The sequence below is a fragment of the Bubalus bubalis genome, chromosome 9, assembly GCF_019923935.1.
Source record: "Bubalus bubalis isolate 160015118507 breed Murrah chromosome 9, NDDB_SH_1, whole genome shotgun sequence".
In the NCBI taxonomy this organism is placed as follows: Eukaryota; Metazoa; Chordata; class Mammalia; order Artiodactyla; family Bovidae; genus Bubalus; species Bubalus bubalis.
The window spans coordinates 63,490,429-63,505,509 of record NC_059165.1 but is presented as its reverse complement, the minus strand read 5'-3'; the positions used below and the strand labels follow the sequence as shown (position 1 = coordinate 63,505,509).

Sequence of the window (15,081 nt, the reverse complement as noted above, 5' to 3'; positions counted from 1 at the left end):
TAGACCAGTAGTGAACCACTAAACATCTATTCGTGTATCCTTGCAGCCTATTCAGGTAGTCATTCTACATCAATCCTTTCCTTTTCTTTGACAGAAGTTTAGTTGATTGTGGGTGACACCCTAGCTCCTTTTTGGAAAGAGTTCTCAGGGAAACTGATTTGGCTCCAAAGTTTTTCTTTTCTTTTCTTTTTTTTTTTTTTTTTGATTAGAAAATCTTTTTTTTTTTTAATTTTATTTTATTTTTAAACTTTACATAATTGTATTAGTTTTGCCAAATATCAAAATGAATGAATTCTGTATCCCCAAGAGAGCATTGTCCTCTGAGCTATCTCTTATTTTGTTGAATGGCAGAGCTTTCTAAAACGTATTACAGCAAGTTTAACTCTCCAGATATTTTAATGAGACTGCTGAAGTGACAGAAAAAAGCCAATTGGGATTAATCTGGAATGCTTTCAAGAAGGAAAATAAAACTTTGTAAGATAAGGAGAAAGAAAAAAATCTTTTTTCATTCTCCATCGTATTTATCACCATCTAACATCCTACATGTTTTATTTTCTTACCCTGTTTATAGACTGTGTCATCTCATGGGAATGTAAGCTATGGCCAGACATGCGTTCCCACTGCCAGGACAGTTTTTGATATAAGCACTCGAATATTTGCTGAATGAATGATAATACTGAAACCAGATGTCATTTTTTAATACTAAAATTTAGCTTTAAATTATATAATAAGACAGCACTTAATTGAATGGACTGGAGCTCAGAACTTTTATTAGATCTCTTTATTACATACCTCATAGGAGAAGAAAAGGGGAAGCTCAACTAAGAACACTCATATGTGTTCTTTGAGCTTTTGGACCTTTGCCCCAAAGTTATCAGGTTCCTGGATTGTTGCTTAGAGAACCTACAAAATTAACAGTCAACTTGGGGCTTTAACATGTTGACATTTAATATTTTCCCAGAGAATCAAAAGGGCACAGTTTCCTTGATGTATTTGACAAGAGAAAACAACAACAAGAAAAGTATACTTTTTGGTTCATAATTTTATAGGGTGGTAGTGTTAAGAACCCTGTAGTTTGACTTTAGTGTCCTGGTTTAGAGTCTGTAATATCACCCCTAACTGTTGCACCTGAAGATCAGGCCTGTAATTGCTTTCAGGTGGGGCACCCTAAGCAGTGCCTTTGAGAGACAGAACATAGTGATGTGTGCCGGGGTCCAGCCCCGGCTGATCCAGGGTCTTCGAAGGAGAGACGGCTAGGCGGCCTATTCAAATGTTAATTAGATATAATAAAGAGGAATAGAATGAGGATAGCTCAGTAGGAAAATTCAGTGGAGAAAAGAAGCTGAGTGGCTTGGTTTACGCGGAAAATCAATATAACCCGTGACACCAGGTTAGCTCTGACCACGGAGGCCGCAGGCGCCCTCTCGAATACCGGAAGGTGCCCCACCTTAGACACCTTCTCGAGTGGGTCTTAGAAGCCCAGGCAAATAAATGGTCGCAGAGGACATCCACGCTCCAGATGGACACTCAGCTAGAAGTTAAAGGGAAGAATGACATGGGGAGACCAAGCGTTGGTGAGCAAGGCCCATAGCTTTATTTTCAACAGGGGCTTTTATACCCTAAGTTACACATAGAGGACAATAGGGGATGCAAAATCAGCAGTCTTTGATGCTTATCAAAAACCAGGGTTTCTTTCCTGCAGATTTATCGTATACAAATGGTTTAGGTGATTTACATCATCTTCTGGCCAGAGGCCTATTAACATTTTATGACTCTTGACAAGCACTTATCAACAAAGACTTATTTTCTCTAAGAGTAATTATTCTAAGGTTTGGCGCCATCTTCCGAAGATAAGATTACGTTCCTATAGGGTGGATGTGTAATGGGTTTACAAAGGAAAGAATTTACTACCTTAAGGGTCTAAAGTTACTAACACCAGGCCACTACTTATTTTTTCTACATACCAACTATATTAATTAATGCACATTCAAGGATACAATTCAAGGGATGTGAAAACTTGGCAACAAACATTGGCTCATCAATGAAATCTTTTACTAGTTTTATTCTGACCGTTTCTAATTCTCTGAGAGGCTCTAAGCTATTTGAATATCTTAAGCTTCCCGTGCCTCTGGAGGCTGGGAGACTGTAAACAATCGTATGCATAGCTGTAGGTGTCCGGGTAAACTTGTCAGGCGAGTTAGAGAGCCATCTGAGGGGTTTGGATTTAAACACTCCTAATTGCCCAGGAACTTTATTAATTGGAGCTGTAAGTTAACTCTTTGACAGAGAGAGTGAGATGGTGGTGGGGGACAGCCCCCAGTAAAGTCAGAGGTGAGAGCACAAAGCAATAAAGTAGGCAGACTCTGGTTTTTTGGGGGGTAGATGCTCGAGAATATCCGGGGGCACTCCCGAGGCTCGATCCCGCCTTTGCGTATGCCGAGCCCCCTTCCTCATGACCTTTGTCACGAGTGGAATGTCTCTCGCCGGCTCCCAGCATCTCCCCCTTTTTTATTTCTTAAAACAGCCAGATGTAGCTCAGTCGCGAGCCTCTGAATGCTCTGCCGAAGAATCCTGACAATACAAGGAAGAATGAATATGAGAAGCAGAATTAAAACAGCCACAGTAACATAGCTAAGGAAGGTAGACAGCATATTTTTTCCTGAAATGTAGTTAGAGAAAGTATGGAAGAAATCATTTGCTGTTCCAGCGGCAGTAAAATCTAATCGGGAGTGTTCCATGGTTGCTATTTGATTGTGAAGTTTCCCTAAGTCTAGACCAATGTCAGAGCTGTTCCAGATACCTGAAATATGGTTTTTAATCTTTTCCCATTCAAAATCTGTCTCATTTACTTTCAGGGGTGTTACACATATCCACCGATAGTCAGCATGACAGGACAATGCCATTTTCACCTTTAAAGCCTGCAATTCAGTCCCAATATGTATTACTGCTTCCTCTAGGGCGTCTACCCTCATTTCTAATTTCCTGTCTATAGCTTCCTGTGTAGCCAATGTTAAAGAAACATTTTTGGACATAGAATCAACATATTGAGCAGTATGTACTTGTTGAGTCAATGATATTGCTGTCACAGTAACAGAAGTGATTGCACTTATCAAAGCTGCTATTCCCAAGATAAGTAAGCCCACAAACCGTCGTGTTCGCATTAAATCCTGCAGTTGTTGTAATACAGCCAAACCGTAATTATCATACCAATAAGAATGCACAGATACAGGTATCATGAGATAGGGTGGGCGTTTCAACACAACAAAAGAACAAACATTATATTGGGGGGTCAAACAAGATGAAAGCATACATTGTTCACAACACCACTACCACAAAGGAGCAAACATTATATTGAGGGTTTAAACAAGATGAGCCAGGAAGCAGCTGCAGGCGTCGGCCCGGGGGAGCAGTGTCCCCAGCATCAGGAGGCAGAACGCGAGCGGCAGGCTGTGGGCCTCGGCGCTTACGGCGGGCGGAGGGGCGGGGTTCGCAGCCTTGGGCTAGCCGCCGCGGCTTGGGCTCTCAGCGTTCCCCTCTCGCCGGCGGGAGCGCGCTGGTCTGGACTGCATTCCGCGGGCGCGCTTTCCTCTCTGGCCCTCACTCACCGCACAGACTTCTTTGCTCTAGGTCGCGGGGTGCAGCGAGAAGGGTACCGGGCGCTGCTGGCGGCGCGGAGGCGAGAGCTGGCTGGGGGAGGGGGAGCGAGCGAGTGCGCGCCGCGAACCTGGTCTTTGGGGAACGTGACATGACGAATTTGTCTGAGATCCAAATCGAAGAATCTGCATTCTGTAGAAATATACAAGCATACCCTCTCCCACAAGTTAGCAACACATCTGGCCTTTTTCACTCTCCAGTATGGAGGTCTTTTTACTTGACCAGGGGCCGAGTCGTAGCCTGTAATTCAGGCATCTAGTGTCTCATCATTGTAGTCTGCCCCTGTGTGTTTACGTTTAAGTGATTAATTACAATTTGGACATAACTATTTGTCTAGCTGTTTACCTAGAGATATGAAATTTATACCTTGAACCAGCTGCATTTTGATGGTGAATTTTGTGAGAATTTTTGGCCTTATCAATCTTTTTATTTAAGTTTAAAACAATTACTTTAGTCAATGCATCTGCCAAAGCATTTCCTTCATGTAAAGGGCCGGGCAAGCTGGAATGGGCTCTATGTCCCACAAAATATTTTTTATCTATGTGTTTAATCTTTCTGTAAATCAGATAACAAGGAGAAGATAGTAGTTTTATTTTTTGGAATATTAGCAGTTTCAATATGAGGAAACAACCCAACAATATATCAGGAGTCAGTCAAAAGATTAAAGGTGTGGTCTCCTAAATGTTGAAAGGCCTAAATAACTGCTTGTAACTCAGTCTTGACATTTTATTCCCTTGAATTAAAAGATCTTTAAAGGCCTTGGAGCTGTAATTTCCTGCACCCAAAAGGCTAGATCACTAGATTCAAATGTTTTGTGGCTCTTAGCTTGAGAAGTCAAGTTTTTTCTTTTCTGATAATAAGGTAAAAGCAAAAGCTATGTTACTCTTTGACCTTTATTAATTTATACAGTTTTGGTAGGCAGTGAGATCAAGACTTTAATTTCTCAATATAATCAGAATCTACTACACCATGCACCACCGAATTTTCTTTTTTTTTTTTTTTTTTTTTTTATTTGAAAAGAAAGCGAGCTATGCCCCAGGACAAATCTTCCAAAGTCCTCGGGTAGGGGGCCAGCCACTCCCGTTGGAATTGAAGTAAGCGGCACGTCAGGGGTTAATATTGTTGCTCAATCCTCTTGCCTTTTCTCCTAGCCTGGGTGAGACCCCCCTGAGGGGGTTTTCTCCAAGGAGCACGCTCTGCATATTGTGTACTAAAAGCTCCTTTGTTTAAAAAACTTTTTATCTTCCTCAGGCTTAGGCAACGCTTTGAGAGGCTTTGGGGGCAAAGTGGGGAACTCCTGGGTCCTGGGAGGCACAAACGGAGGCGGTGGCAATCGCCTTAAATCAGAAAGTGGTGGATAAGTTTTTTAAAGGTTTGCGCAGAGGGGGAGGGAGCTCGCCAGGGCGCTCAGCCGCAGCGTCCTGTAAGCCCTCTCCTTCCTTGGGAGGTAAAGCACTTTCTCCCTCTTTTTTTTTTTTTTTTTTTTCCAATAGCAGAAATTATGATCTGTGCAGAAAGTGGAGACTCACCACCATCCACCGCTATAGCCTCTCTCATAGGCTATTTAACAGCCTCATGACGGAGGTCCAGGACATGTCTAATCATAATACACAGAGCCAATAAACATTTGTCTATTCTTAGATGCAGAGAAACCCATTTTTTTTTTTTTTGAGAATATTTTTATTTATTTTGTACCCTCTTTACCCTATCTAAACTGCAGAGGGGACTAAAAAAGAAGCCTCAAGGTGAGGATCAAATTTATCCTCGGGACTAGAGAAAACCCCTTTCCGGGAAACTCCTAGCGGAGGCCCTTTACCCCCACATGGAGGAGGAGGCATGGGGGGATGGGAGCGTCCCGTATTTCTCTTCTCCTGTTTTGGAGATCTTTTAACTGTTTGGTGACTAAATCTTACAGACTGTCTGATAAGGGATGTTTCCCTCAAGCTCCTAGGAGCGGATGGTCTGACAGGGGAAGTTTCTCTTAGGCCTTTTGGGGCATCATTGTTTAAGAGATGCCGATCTCCATCAGAGTGATATTTAGCTATTATCTCGCCTAAATTGTCTTTTTCTTTTGGGGAAGGCTGATCTTGTTTCTCATCCCTAACTTTAAGTTGTTCCTGAGTAGTCATGGCTGCTAACATTTTTCTTAGTTGCCGATAGTCAGGTGGGTCTTCATTTTTCTCATTTTCCTGAGGTTTAACTACAGTTTCGACCTCATTTTCCTCTTTAAAGGTTACTTTTTTAGATTCAGGGGCAGGTTTAGCCACAGCATTTTCTTCACTATCCCCTTTAAGATGTACTTTTTCTGAATCGGGGGCAGGGTCTAAGACATCTCTAATGATGTTGCATAAGGAAAAAGCGTCATTAGGGACATTTTCTGAGCCAAGTTCGGCATGGTAAGTTTTTAGCTGTTTTCCTACTTTTTCCCAGACATCTAAGTTAACAGAGCCTTCGTCTGGGAACCAGGGACAGTGCTCTTGTACAAATGAAAAAAATGATTGAATGGCAGATTTTTTAACTTTGATTCCTCTTTTATTTAATAACTGTAAGATTACTCCTATAAAGAGCTGTCTTGCATTTCATTCAGTGTTACCCATGTCAGAAAATTAAGTATAGTAAAAGATTTTGCTTTTAGCTATCAAAAGATCAGGCTTTTCTTTGGCCTTTTAACTTCAGAAACTGTTTTCTCTCTCTAAGTCTAACACTTTAACACTTTCAACACTTCCCACTCCTCTCGCCCTGTCTGTCCTACAGGGGGGTCCGCGGCACCCTTGAGTGGGGTCCTAGCCGTCCCGAACACTGGAAGGACAATCGGGCTGATGACCCAGATTGTCCCGGGGGGGGAACAGAAGGCTGGTGACCCAAACTGTTCCGAGGGGGGAGCAGTAGAGCTGATGACCCAAACTGCTCCGTGGGGGAACAAGAGAGCTGATGACCCAGTTGTTCCGAGAACGGGGGAGCAAAAGGGCTGATGACCCTAATTGCTTTGGGGAGCTTACCTTCGAAAAAACCTGTTTCGGGCGCCACCTGCCGGGGTCCAGCCCCGGCTGATCCAGGGTCTTCGAAGGAGAGACGGCTAGGCGGCCTATTCAAATGTTAATTAGATATAATAAAGAGGAATAGAATGAGGATAGCTCAGTAGGAAAATTCAGTGGAGAAAAGAAGCTGAGTGGCTTGGTTTACGCGGAAAATCAATATAACCCGTGACACCAGGTTAGCTCTGACCACGGAGGCCGCAGGCGCCCTCTCGAATACCGGAAGGTGCCCCACCTTAGACACCTTCTCGAGTGGGTCTTAGAAGCCCAGGCAAATAAATGGTCGCAGAGGACATCCACGCTCCAGATGGACACTCAGCTAGAAGTTAAAGGGAAGAATGACATGGGGAGACCAAGCGTTGGTGAGCAAGGCCCATAGCTTTATTTTCAACAGGGGCTTTTATACCCTAAGTTACACATAGAGGACAATAGGGGATGCAAAATCAGCAGTCTTTGATGCTTATCAAAAACCAGGGTTTCTTTCCTGCAGATTTATCGTATACAAATGGTTTAGGTGATTTACATCATCTTCTGGCCAGAGGCCTATTAACATTTTATGACTCTTGACAAGCACTTATCAACAAAGACTTATTTTCTCTAAGAGTAATTATTCTAAGGTTTGGCGCCATCTTCCGAAGATAAGATTACGTTCCTATAGGGTGGATGTGTAATGGGTTTACAAAGGAAAGAATTTACTACCTTAAGGGTCTAAAGTTACTAACACCAGGCCACTACTTATTTTTTCTACATACCAACTATATTAATTAATGCACATTCAAGGATACAATTCAAGGGATGTGAAAACTTGGCAACAAACATTGGCTCATCAATGAAATCTTTTACTAGTTTTATTCTGACCGTTTCTAATTCTCTGAGAGGCTCTAAGCTATTTGAATATCTTAAGCTTCCCGTGCCTCTGGAGGCTGGGAGACTGTAAACAATCGTATGCATAGCTGTAGGTGTCCGGGTAAACTTGTCAGGCGAGTTAGAGAGCCATCTGAGGGGTTTGGATTTAAACACTCCTAATTGCCCAGGAACTTTATTAATTGGAGCTGTAAGTTAACTCTTTGACAGAGAGAGTGAGATGGTGGTGGGGGACAGCCCCCAGTAAAGTCAGAGGTGAGAGCACAAAGCAATAAAGTAGGCAGACTCTGGTTTTTTGGGGGGTAGATGCTCGAGAATATCCGGGGGCACTCCCGAGGCTCGATCCCGCCTTTGCGTATGCCGAGCCCCCTTCCTCATGACCTTTGTCACGAGTGGAATGTCTCTCGCCGGCTCCCAGCAGATGTGTGTTTGTACTTCAGATAATAAAAGATTAATTTTGCCGAGGAGAGTGCATGTGTGATTCTGGGGAGTGGGGGGGAAGCAGAGGAGGGTTTGAAGCACTATGCAAACATTAGTTAAGATTAATAGTAAATGGTCCTTGATTGTCTTCTCTTTACATAACATTCTGTGAATTTTACAGAATTTGTTTAGGCCAAATTAATGATGGCAGTCAAGGTAAAGGTAATGAATGCAAACACAAACTCGTTATAAACCAGTATAAATGCAAACCTGCAAAGGGGATCTTCCCATGAACAGAAAGGTGCTTTCCTTTCACTGTCTGTTTAATAAACTGCTAAGAGTTTACCATACCCATTTTCTCTCTCCTTAATCATTGAACACCTCTGTCCAGCTGCTTACCATGTTCCCCAGCTCCCTTTCAGCTGTAGCTGGTCATGCAGCTAAGTTCTGACCATTAGGATACGAGCAGAAATCCTACGTGTCATATTGGCATAGTGCTCCACAGAGGAACACTCTGGCCCTCTACCCCCTTCCCTAGAAGGGAAGAATAGAATGGCTAGAATATAGATAGGATGGTAGGAACTAGAGGAGCCATATCAAAGTGGACACAAGAGCCAAGGGCTGAGGGTGACAGAACTGTGCTACTCTTGGAAGGTTATGTGAAAAAGACATGGGATGGTTATGGGGAGTATTCTTTGTTGTAACAGTGCAGGCTGTAACCTGGTTAATCCTTACTTGCTCCTTCACTTAGTCTCACCAAACCTTTATTTTGTGCTCACTGCAAGCCAGGCTCTGCTAAGCGGCAGAGCTGTCACAAGGGGTCGTTCCTGTCCTCGCAGAAAGCGAGACTATAATATAGTTCAGTGGTTTCAGTCTCTAACTAGATAGGGTTGTTTGATCAGCTTTAGAGGGTACAGGAGGGGCAGAAATGGAGAATCAGGAACGTTAGACTCTGCTCTTGTTTTTCTGAATACCTGGATTTTCTCTGGTCCTGAGAAGTATCAAGATTGTTCATTTGCTCCACTAGTATTTGAGGGTCTATTAGATGTCAGGCTGAGGACAAACTAAGTAAAAATACATTCTCTCAAGCATCTTCACTGTGGTTGATACAGACACATAATGAGATAAATATAGGATAGTGGTAAGTTCTAAGGAGAAAGAGTAGGAAAGGAAGATAAGAAATGTCAGGGGTGGGAGGAGGAAGGTGGCTGATGGTTTTGATCCAGAAACCAAAGATCTCATTAAGAAGGAAATCTTTGATCAAAGTCCAAGAAGAGGTGAGGGAGTTGGGGGTAGTGAGTTTGTTGTGATTTAGTTCATTCTTAGTCAAGGCAATTCAGAAATCATATGAATGATACGGTAAAGATCTCAGATTGCCTGCAGGAGAAGGAGTAATTCAAGCAGAAATAGCTAAAGGTACAAACTTAAATTGCATGTTCTTTAGTCTCTGCAGGAGCTGCAGTAATAACTGAGGTGTTACACAGATGGAGACAAGAAATGTCAGTTGCTAACAACTTTGTGGATTACCACCTCCAGGAAATGGGCCACTTGGAGGACCAATCAATAAGGAGAGTTCAACTCAATATTTCATCTAATACAAGTTTAGTTTACAGCAGAAAATCAAAGGTGAAGTGTTCGGATGAAGAACCTACAGGCAAATTTACCTTAATCTCTAGCTCTGTCTTTCCATTATATTCTGTTCAACAAATACTCAGTGTCTGTTTTGTGCTTAACACTGTGCTGGGCATTGGGAAAGCAGCCATGAGCAGGCAGATGTTGTCCTTGACATGCAGCTTATATGTTCGTAGGGGGAGAGAATTTAGTCCATGAATTAAAGTTATTTAATAGCTCTGATAAGGGAGCTGATCAGGGGCTGTGAATGAATATAACTGATAGCTGATCTTCTCTGAGAACTCAGGCATATCCATTTTGAGGAAGAGGTATTGAGACCTGAAGAATAGGAAGGTGTTATTAGTTGGATGAGGGAAGGGAGTCAAACACCTTAGGCAGACAGGCCCTAAGGATCGAAAGGCCACTATGTCTCAAGCATGGAGTACAAGCCAAGTGTGAAGAATTGAGGCTGGAGAGGTTGATGGGGGCCAGAGGAGGCTGCATCTTGGAAGCCAACGTTAGAGTTTTTTTTAAAAAATACTGAGAACAGGGAGAAACTATTGGGGTGGAAGCTGGGGCTGGAGGCAGGTACTGGGATCAGATGTGTGCATTGATTGCAGAGAGGCAAGTGAAGGCTGGACTTTGAATTCAGGTGATACTGGTGGAGGCGGCTGGGGAGTAGATGTAGTAGTGGTGTTGAGGAGGTGATGGATTGCATATGGGAAGAAGAGTTTGGGGTCAGGAATGACCACCAGTGTGCATTTTACTTTAGGCAACCAGATGGTGGCACAGTTTACTGAGATGGAGAAAACTGGAGGAAGGTGTAACTTACCTGGAAAGGTAAAGAGTTAGTCATGAAGGAAAGCAGTTTCTATTTTTGCTGTCGCAAACACTTCTGAAATGATCATCCTGATTAATAATAATGATAGCTCACATTAAGACCACTTGCTGCTGCTAAGTCGCTCCAGTTGTGTCCGACTCTGCGACCCCATAGACAGCAGCCCACCAGGCTCCGCCGACTCTGGGGTTCTCCAGGCAAGAACACTGGAGTGGGTTGCCATTTCCTTCTCCAGTGCATGAAAGTGAAAGTGAAGTTGCTTAGTCGTGTCTGACTCTTCGCGACCCCATGGACTGCATGCAGCCCACCAGGCTTCTCCATCCATGAGATTTCCCAGGCAAGAGTACTGGAGTGGGGTGCCATTGCCTTCTCCGTAAGACCACTTACAACGTATTAAACATGAGCTGGACACTTTACCTATAGTATCTCCCACAATGTTGAAAATCCCATAGGCCAGGTACAACTATCATCTCCATTTTACAGATAAAGAAGCAGGTTTTCAGAAATCCAGAAGTATGATCATGGCATAGAGCAGATGGCCAAGGTCAGGTTACCTGGCTCCAGGATTCTTAGACTTATGCTGCTTCACCCTAGCTCCTGACATCTGCAACCACTTCCCCTAATTTCCATCCTACCCACCCTCTTACCCCCATCAGAGATGTGTTCTCAACCCTCTTGCCTGCTCCCAGTTACTGGTTGTGGCAAAGCTGCCCAAACACCTGTGTCTTGAATCTCATTCCTCTTTTCACCCTGCCAGACCCAGTTCTACAAATGTAGCTAAGGCATCATGGGCTTGGAGAAAAAACAAAGGGCAGGAGGATGTGTGTATATAGACCGGCCTTCCTGATACCATCTACATGTTCAATTACCACATAATAGTTCACTTAGCTTGCATATCAGCAGAAGACAGACATGAACTCAGCCAGATCCTTTCCAGGGAAGAATCTAGGGTTAGGTTCCCCGTGACAAAGGACCCATTACTGCCCAACTAGTCAAACACTAGCCTAGAGATAGGTATGAAATTATTTAGGGTCCCAGTGCTGGCAAAAAGCAGAACTCAAGTCCAGTTCCTCTTACCGATCCTGCTTGATTTCTAGATTGCAGCTCTACCTAGGTCCAATTATTTAGGCATTTCTTCTGGAAGTATCTATTCAACCCTATAGATACATCAGAAAGATGGCTTCCAAATTGTCTCCATCTTAGCATTTTTCAGCTTTAACTTCTTGATGCCTTGGGACAGTATTTTATTAAGACATCCCAACAGCCTCCTGGATCACTCTGGCTTCAACTGATTCTGGTCCAAGAACTTCAGGTAGCCTCTAAGCCAGCTGATAGTGCCCCCAACCCTGGCATTTTTTGTGGGTCAGCTTCTCCCTTAGGCAGCGCTGCCTCAAGCCTGAGGCTCATTTACGGCACAGCTAACACTTGAGTGCTAGTGTTAACACTGGTTATGTCACTTGACATTGACCCCTGTAGAGCTAGGTGATATAATCCCATTTCACAGTTGAGGAAACAGACCAGGACAGATTAAGTACTTTGCAGTGTCACACAGCCAGTGAGCAGTAGAACTGGGATTTAAAGCCAGACAGACTCCAGAGCTGATCACTCTGCAAACTGCCTTGAGGTCTATCCATGGGGAGCTGTAGAAGAGGAACATACTATGCTGCACCTGTATTAGTCTCCTACCCCCTCAGCCCCTAGATTAAAGCTGAAGGGTCCCCCATATCAGCAGTGTGTGATTCCATTATGCCAGTCAGGGTTCTCATACCCTCCTTAACATTTATTCCATTTAGTCTTCTCCGTAGCCAAGGGTCACACAGATTAGCTGAGTTACCATTACTGTAGGTTAGAAAGGTTTGGCTGCGTTTCCAAAAACCAAACTGTTGTATGAGGTTATTGTAGAATTAGCTCCATTAGGGCTTGGTTGGTGTTAGCTCTCTAAGATATGGAAGTCAAGCCCAAGATGAACTGTCAGATGCTCATCTCGGCTGCTTCAATGGGATAGGAGCAGGAAGAATCTTGGGCACTTCCAAGGATCCTTCCTTGGGAATGATGAAGGAGGAGAAGTGGTGGTAGGGAGCTCTGGCCTAAACCTGGAGCTCTAGTAAGTCTTTTCTAAGCCTCAGCTTAGATCCTTACATAAGTTTCAGTGTCCAACAACCCTCACAAAAAGTTTGTAGAATTGTGTGCCTGTATGCATTTGCCTGATAAGCATCCTTATCATTCTTCAGAGTCTCAAAATCTGAGTGACCCCTACATGGCTTGGAACTACTTGATTAAATAATCTACCAAATCTCCTTTTAGTCAAAGGTTCTCTAAGCTCTAGTGCCCTAATGAGCTAGGTGACTTCTGAAACTATTTTAAGCTGCCACAAAGAGACTCCCTAGAATTAGGTTAACTTTAATAATGGTCAAGGTTATTACAATTCTTTCTATTCCCTCCCAGGTTCTTTGAAATCAGCTCCTCCAAGCTAGGCTTATTCATCCATTGCTTTCCTGCTGTGTTCTCCAGAGCGGGTCTCCTGTCTACTTTGGGAAGAAGTACTGAACAGCTGCCCCCATCACCTGACCCTCAGGCCCCTGCTTCACAAGGTGGTTCTGGTCCAGAAATGACTCCTGGAAGGGCTTAGGCCCAGAGAACCTCTGAGAGCCACAGAGTGGATGCCTGGTGGGAAGAACTGCCCCACAGGGAAGGTCTCCATGGAGCCCTATTACAGGGAGTTTTTTTTTTTTTTTTTCCAGCAGATGAGGCAGCAATTCTTCTCTGAGGTTGGCTCTGAAAACACTTGCCAGAGCAAGCAACTGATTGACCCTAGGGAAAGGTGAAGCTGGAGAGGAGCAAATGTCTGTTAAAACTGACTTGGGCCACTTGGAGGTGGGACGCAGGCTGTGCTTAGGTCAGCCTGCTCAGGATCCCCTTTTATGCCCCTTTCCCAAGTGGCGCAACCAATGACCAGAGCATCCTCAGCACTGGGTCTAATTTGGTGAGGTTTTATTGTAGAAATGTGGCCCCTGTTGACCCAGGACACCCTAACCACAGAGTGCTGCAGGTGGAACCCGGTGCCTCTAGACCAGCTTCCCCTTCCCCTGTGCGGGCAAAGAAAACTGGGTCCTCGGACCTGGGCGGCACCCATTTAAACTCTGCGTCCCCTCACTTCCCACCCCAGGGACGCAGCCTCTGAGGGCCATCATTTCTAAGTCCAGCTGAGTTCACATTCGGATCCTAGTGGGACTCTCCAGTGCCAAAGAGTGGGAGAGGCGGTAGTAGCCGCAAGAAGACGGCCACAGGGCAAGGAGTCCAGACAGGCAGCTCGAACCTAGCTGTGCGCTTAGCTAGCTGCACGCTCCTCTAGCCTACTCTTTCGGCAAAGTAGGGAAGTCAGCTGGCGGCGAGGAAGGCTCCCTGGTCCGGGCGGATGCGCTGTCTTCAGGAAGGCACCCCGGCTGGTCCCGCTGCCCACGGAAGAAAGCCTCCACCAGGGGAGCAGCACAGTTCCCCGCGACCAGGAGGATGGGGACCCTCTGCAGCCTCCAAACGCCTCCGACTCCTTTGATGCACACGGTGCTGCTCGAGGGCGGGAAGGGTGTGTGGGGGGTCAAAGTGCAGTGTTCCCAGGGGCATCAGGTGCACCCTGCCCAGCTCATACCTACTGCTGGTGGCGAGACCGGGACCCGGTGTGGCTACACCGGCCGCATCTTCCAGGGCGCGCGCGCGTCCCGCAGAGAGCGGTCGTGGGGCAGAGCGGCGAAGGCCGAGTGGCGTAGCTGGCAGCCGATAAAGAGGATGACGAGCGCCACGGAGAGCAGCAGCAGGAAGAAGAGCAGCAGGTAGGTGGGCAGGTCGGGCTTGGCGGCCGCACCGTCCCGCATCCCGCGCGCGGTGGCCAGCTCCAGCGGCAAAGCGCCCTCCGCCTTGACCGTGGCTGCCAGCGCCAGCGCGCCGCCTACCGCCGCCTCGGGGCCGCCCGTGGTGTTGAACACGTCGCCGTACATGGCCCGCGGGGCTGCCGACCCCCGGCCGCCTCACTTCGCTTCCATGGTGCGCCCTGCCCGCTCCTGTACGCGCGACCGACCGCAAGCCAGGTGCCTGCGGGACCGCCGGGACTGCGAAGCCCCGGACTGCTTCCTCGCCACCGCACTCAGCTGCCCTCTCTGCGGGGTGGTGGACCCCAGCGCTCCGAGCTGGACAGCTCGGCACCCACGATCCCCGGACTTTTCAGATCTGTCACCGTCGCCACCCACGGTTCTGAATCAGTCACCTGGGTTTACGGCCGTCCTTTCAGTTCAAACCCCAGCTCCGGTGAGCTCCGGGCTCCAGGACACCCCTGGGCTGCGGCGGTGGCGGAGAGAGGTGAGTGGTGCGTGTGGCCGCAGCTCGGGGTTCCTGCTCTGCACCTCCAGACACCAGTGCACCGAAGGCTCAGTCTGGGAGTCCTCCGCGTCCTCCCGCTGCCGAGTCTCAGAGCAGTTCTGCAGCCTTGAGTCCCCGCTGAGACACCTGGTGTGCGGCGAGCCTGTCCCCGCTGGCTCCAGCTGCTGCGCTCCAGTCGAGAGCAGGAGACTGAGCTCCGAGGCGGCCCCGCAAGCTCCGGTCCCGGGCGGGGGGCGGGACTGGTGGCGACTGTCCCCGGGGAGCGGCTGCGAACCAATGAGAGCGAGA

At 46.3% G+C, this 15,081-nt stretch overlaps 1 protein-coding gene across 1 annotated transcript; it reads right to left on the bottom strand.

Moving 5' to 3' along the window:
• Positions 1-13,958: 13,958 nt before the first annotated feature.
• On the bottom strand, positions 13,959-14,549 carry SMIM32 (small integral membrane protein 32). Its single transcript, XM_044947626.2, has one exon. The coding sequence runs from the start codon at positions 14,412-14,414 to the stop codon at positions 14,103-14,105; it is 312 nt and encodes a 103-aa protein (XP_044803561.1). The 5' UTR covers positions 14,415-14,549; the 3' UTR covers positions 13,959-14,102.
• Between the last annotated feature and the right edge of the window lie 532 nt (positions 14,550-15,081).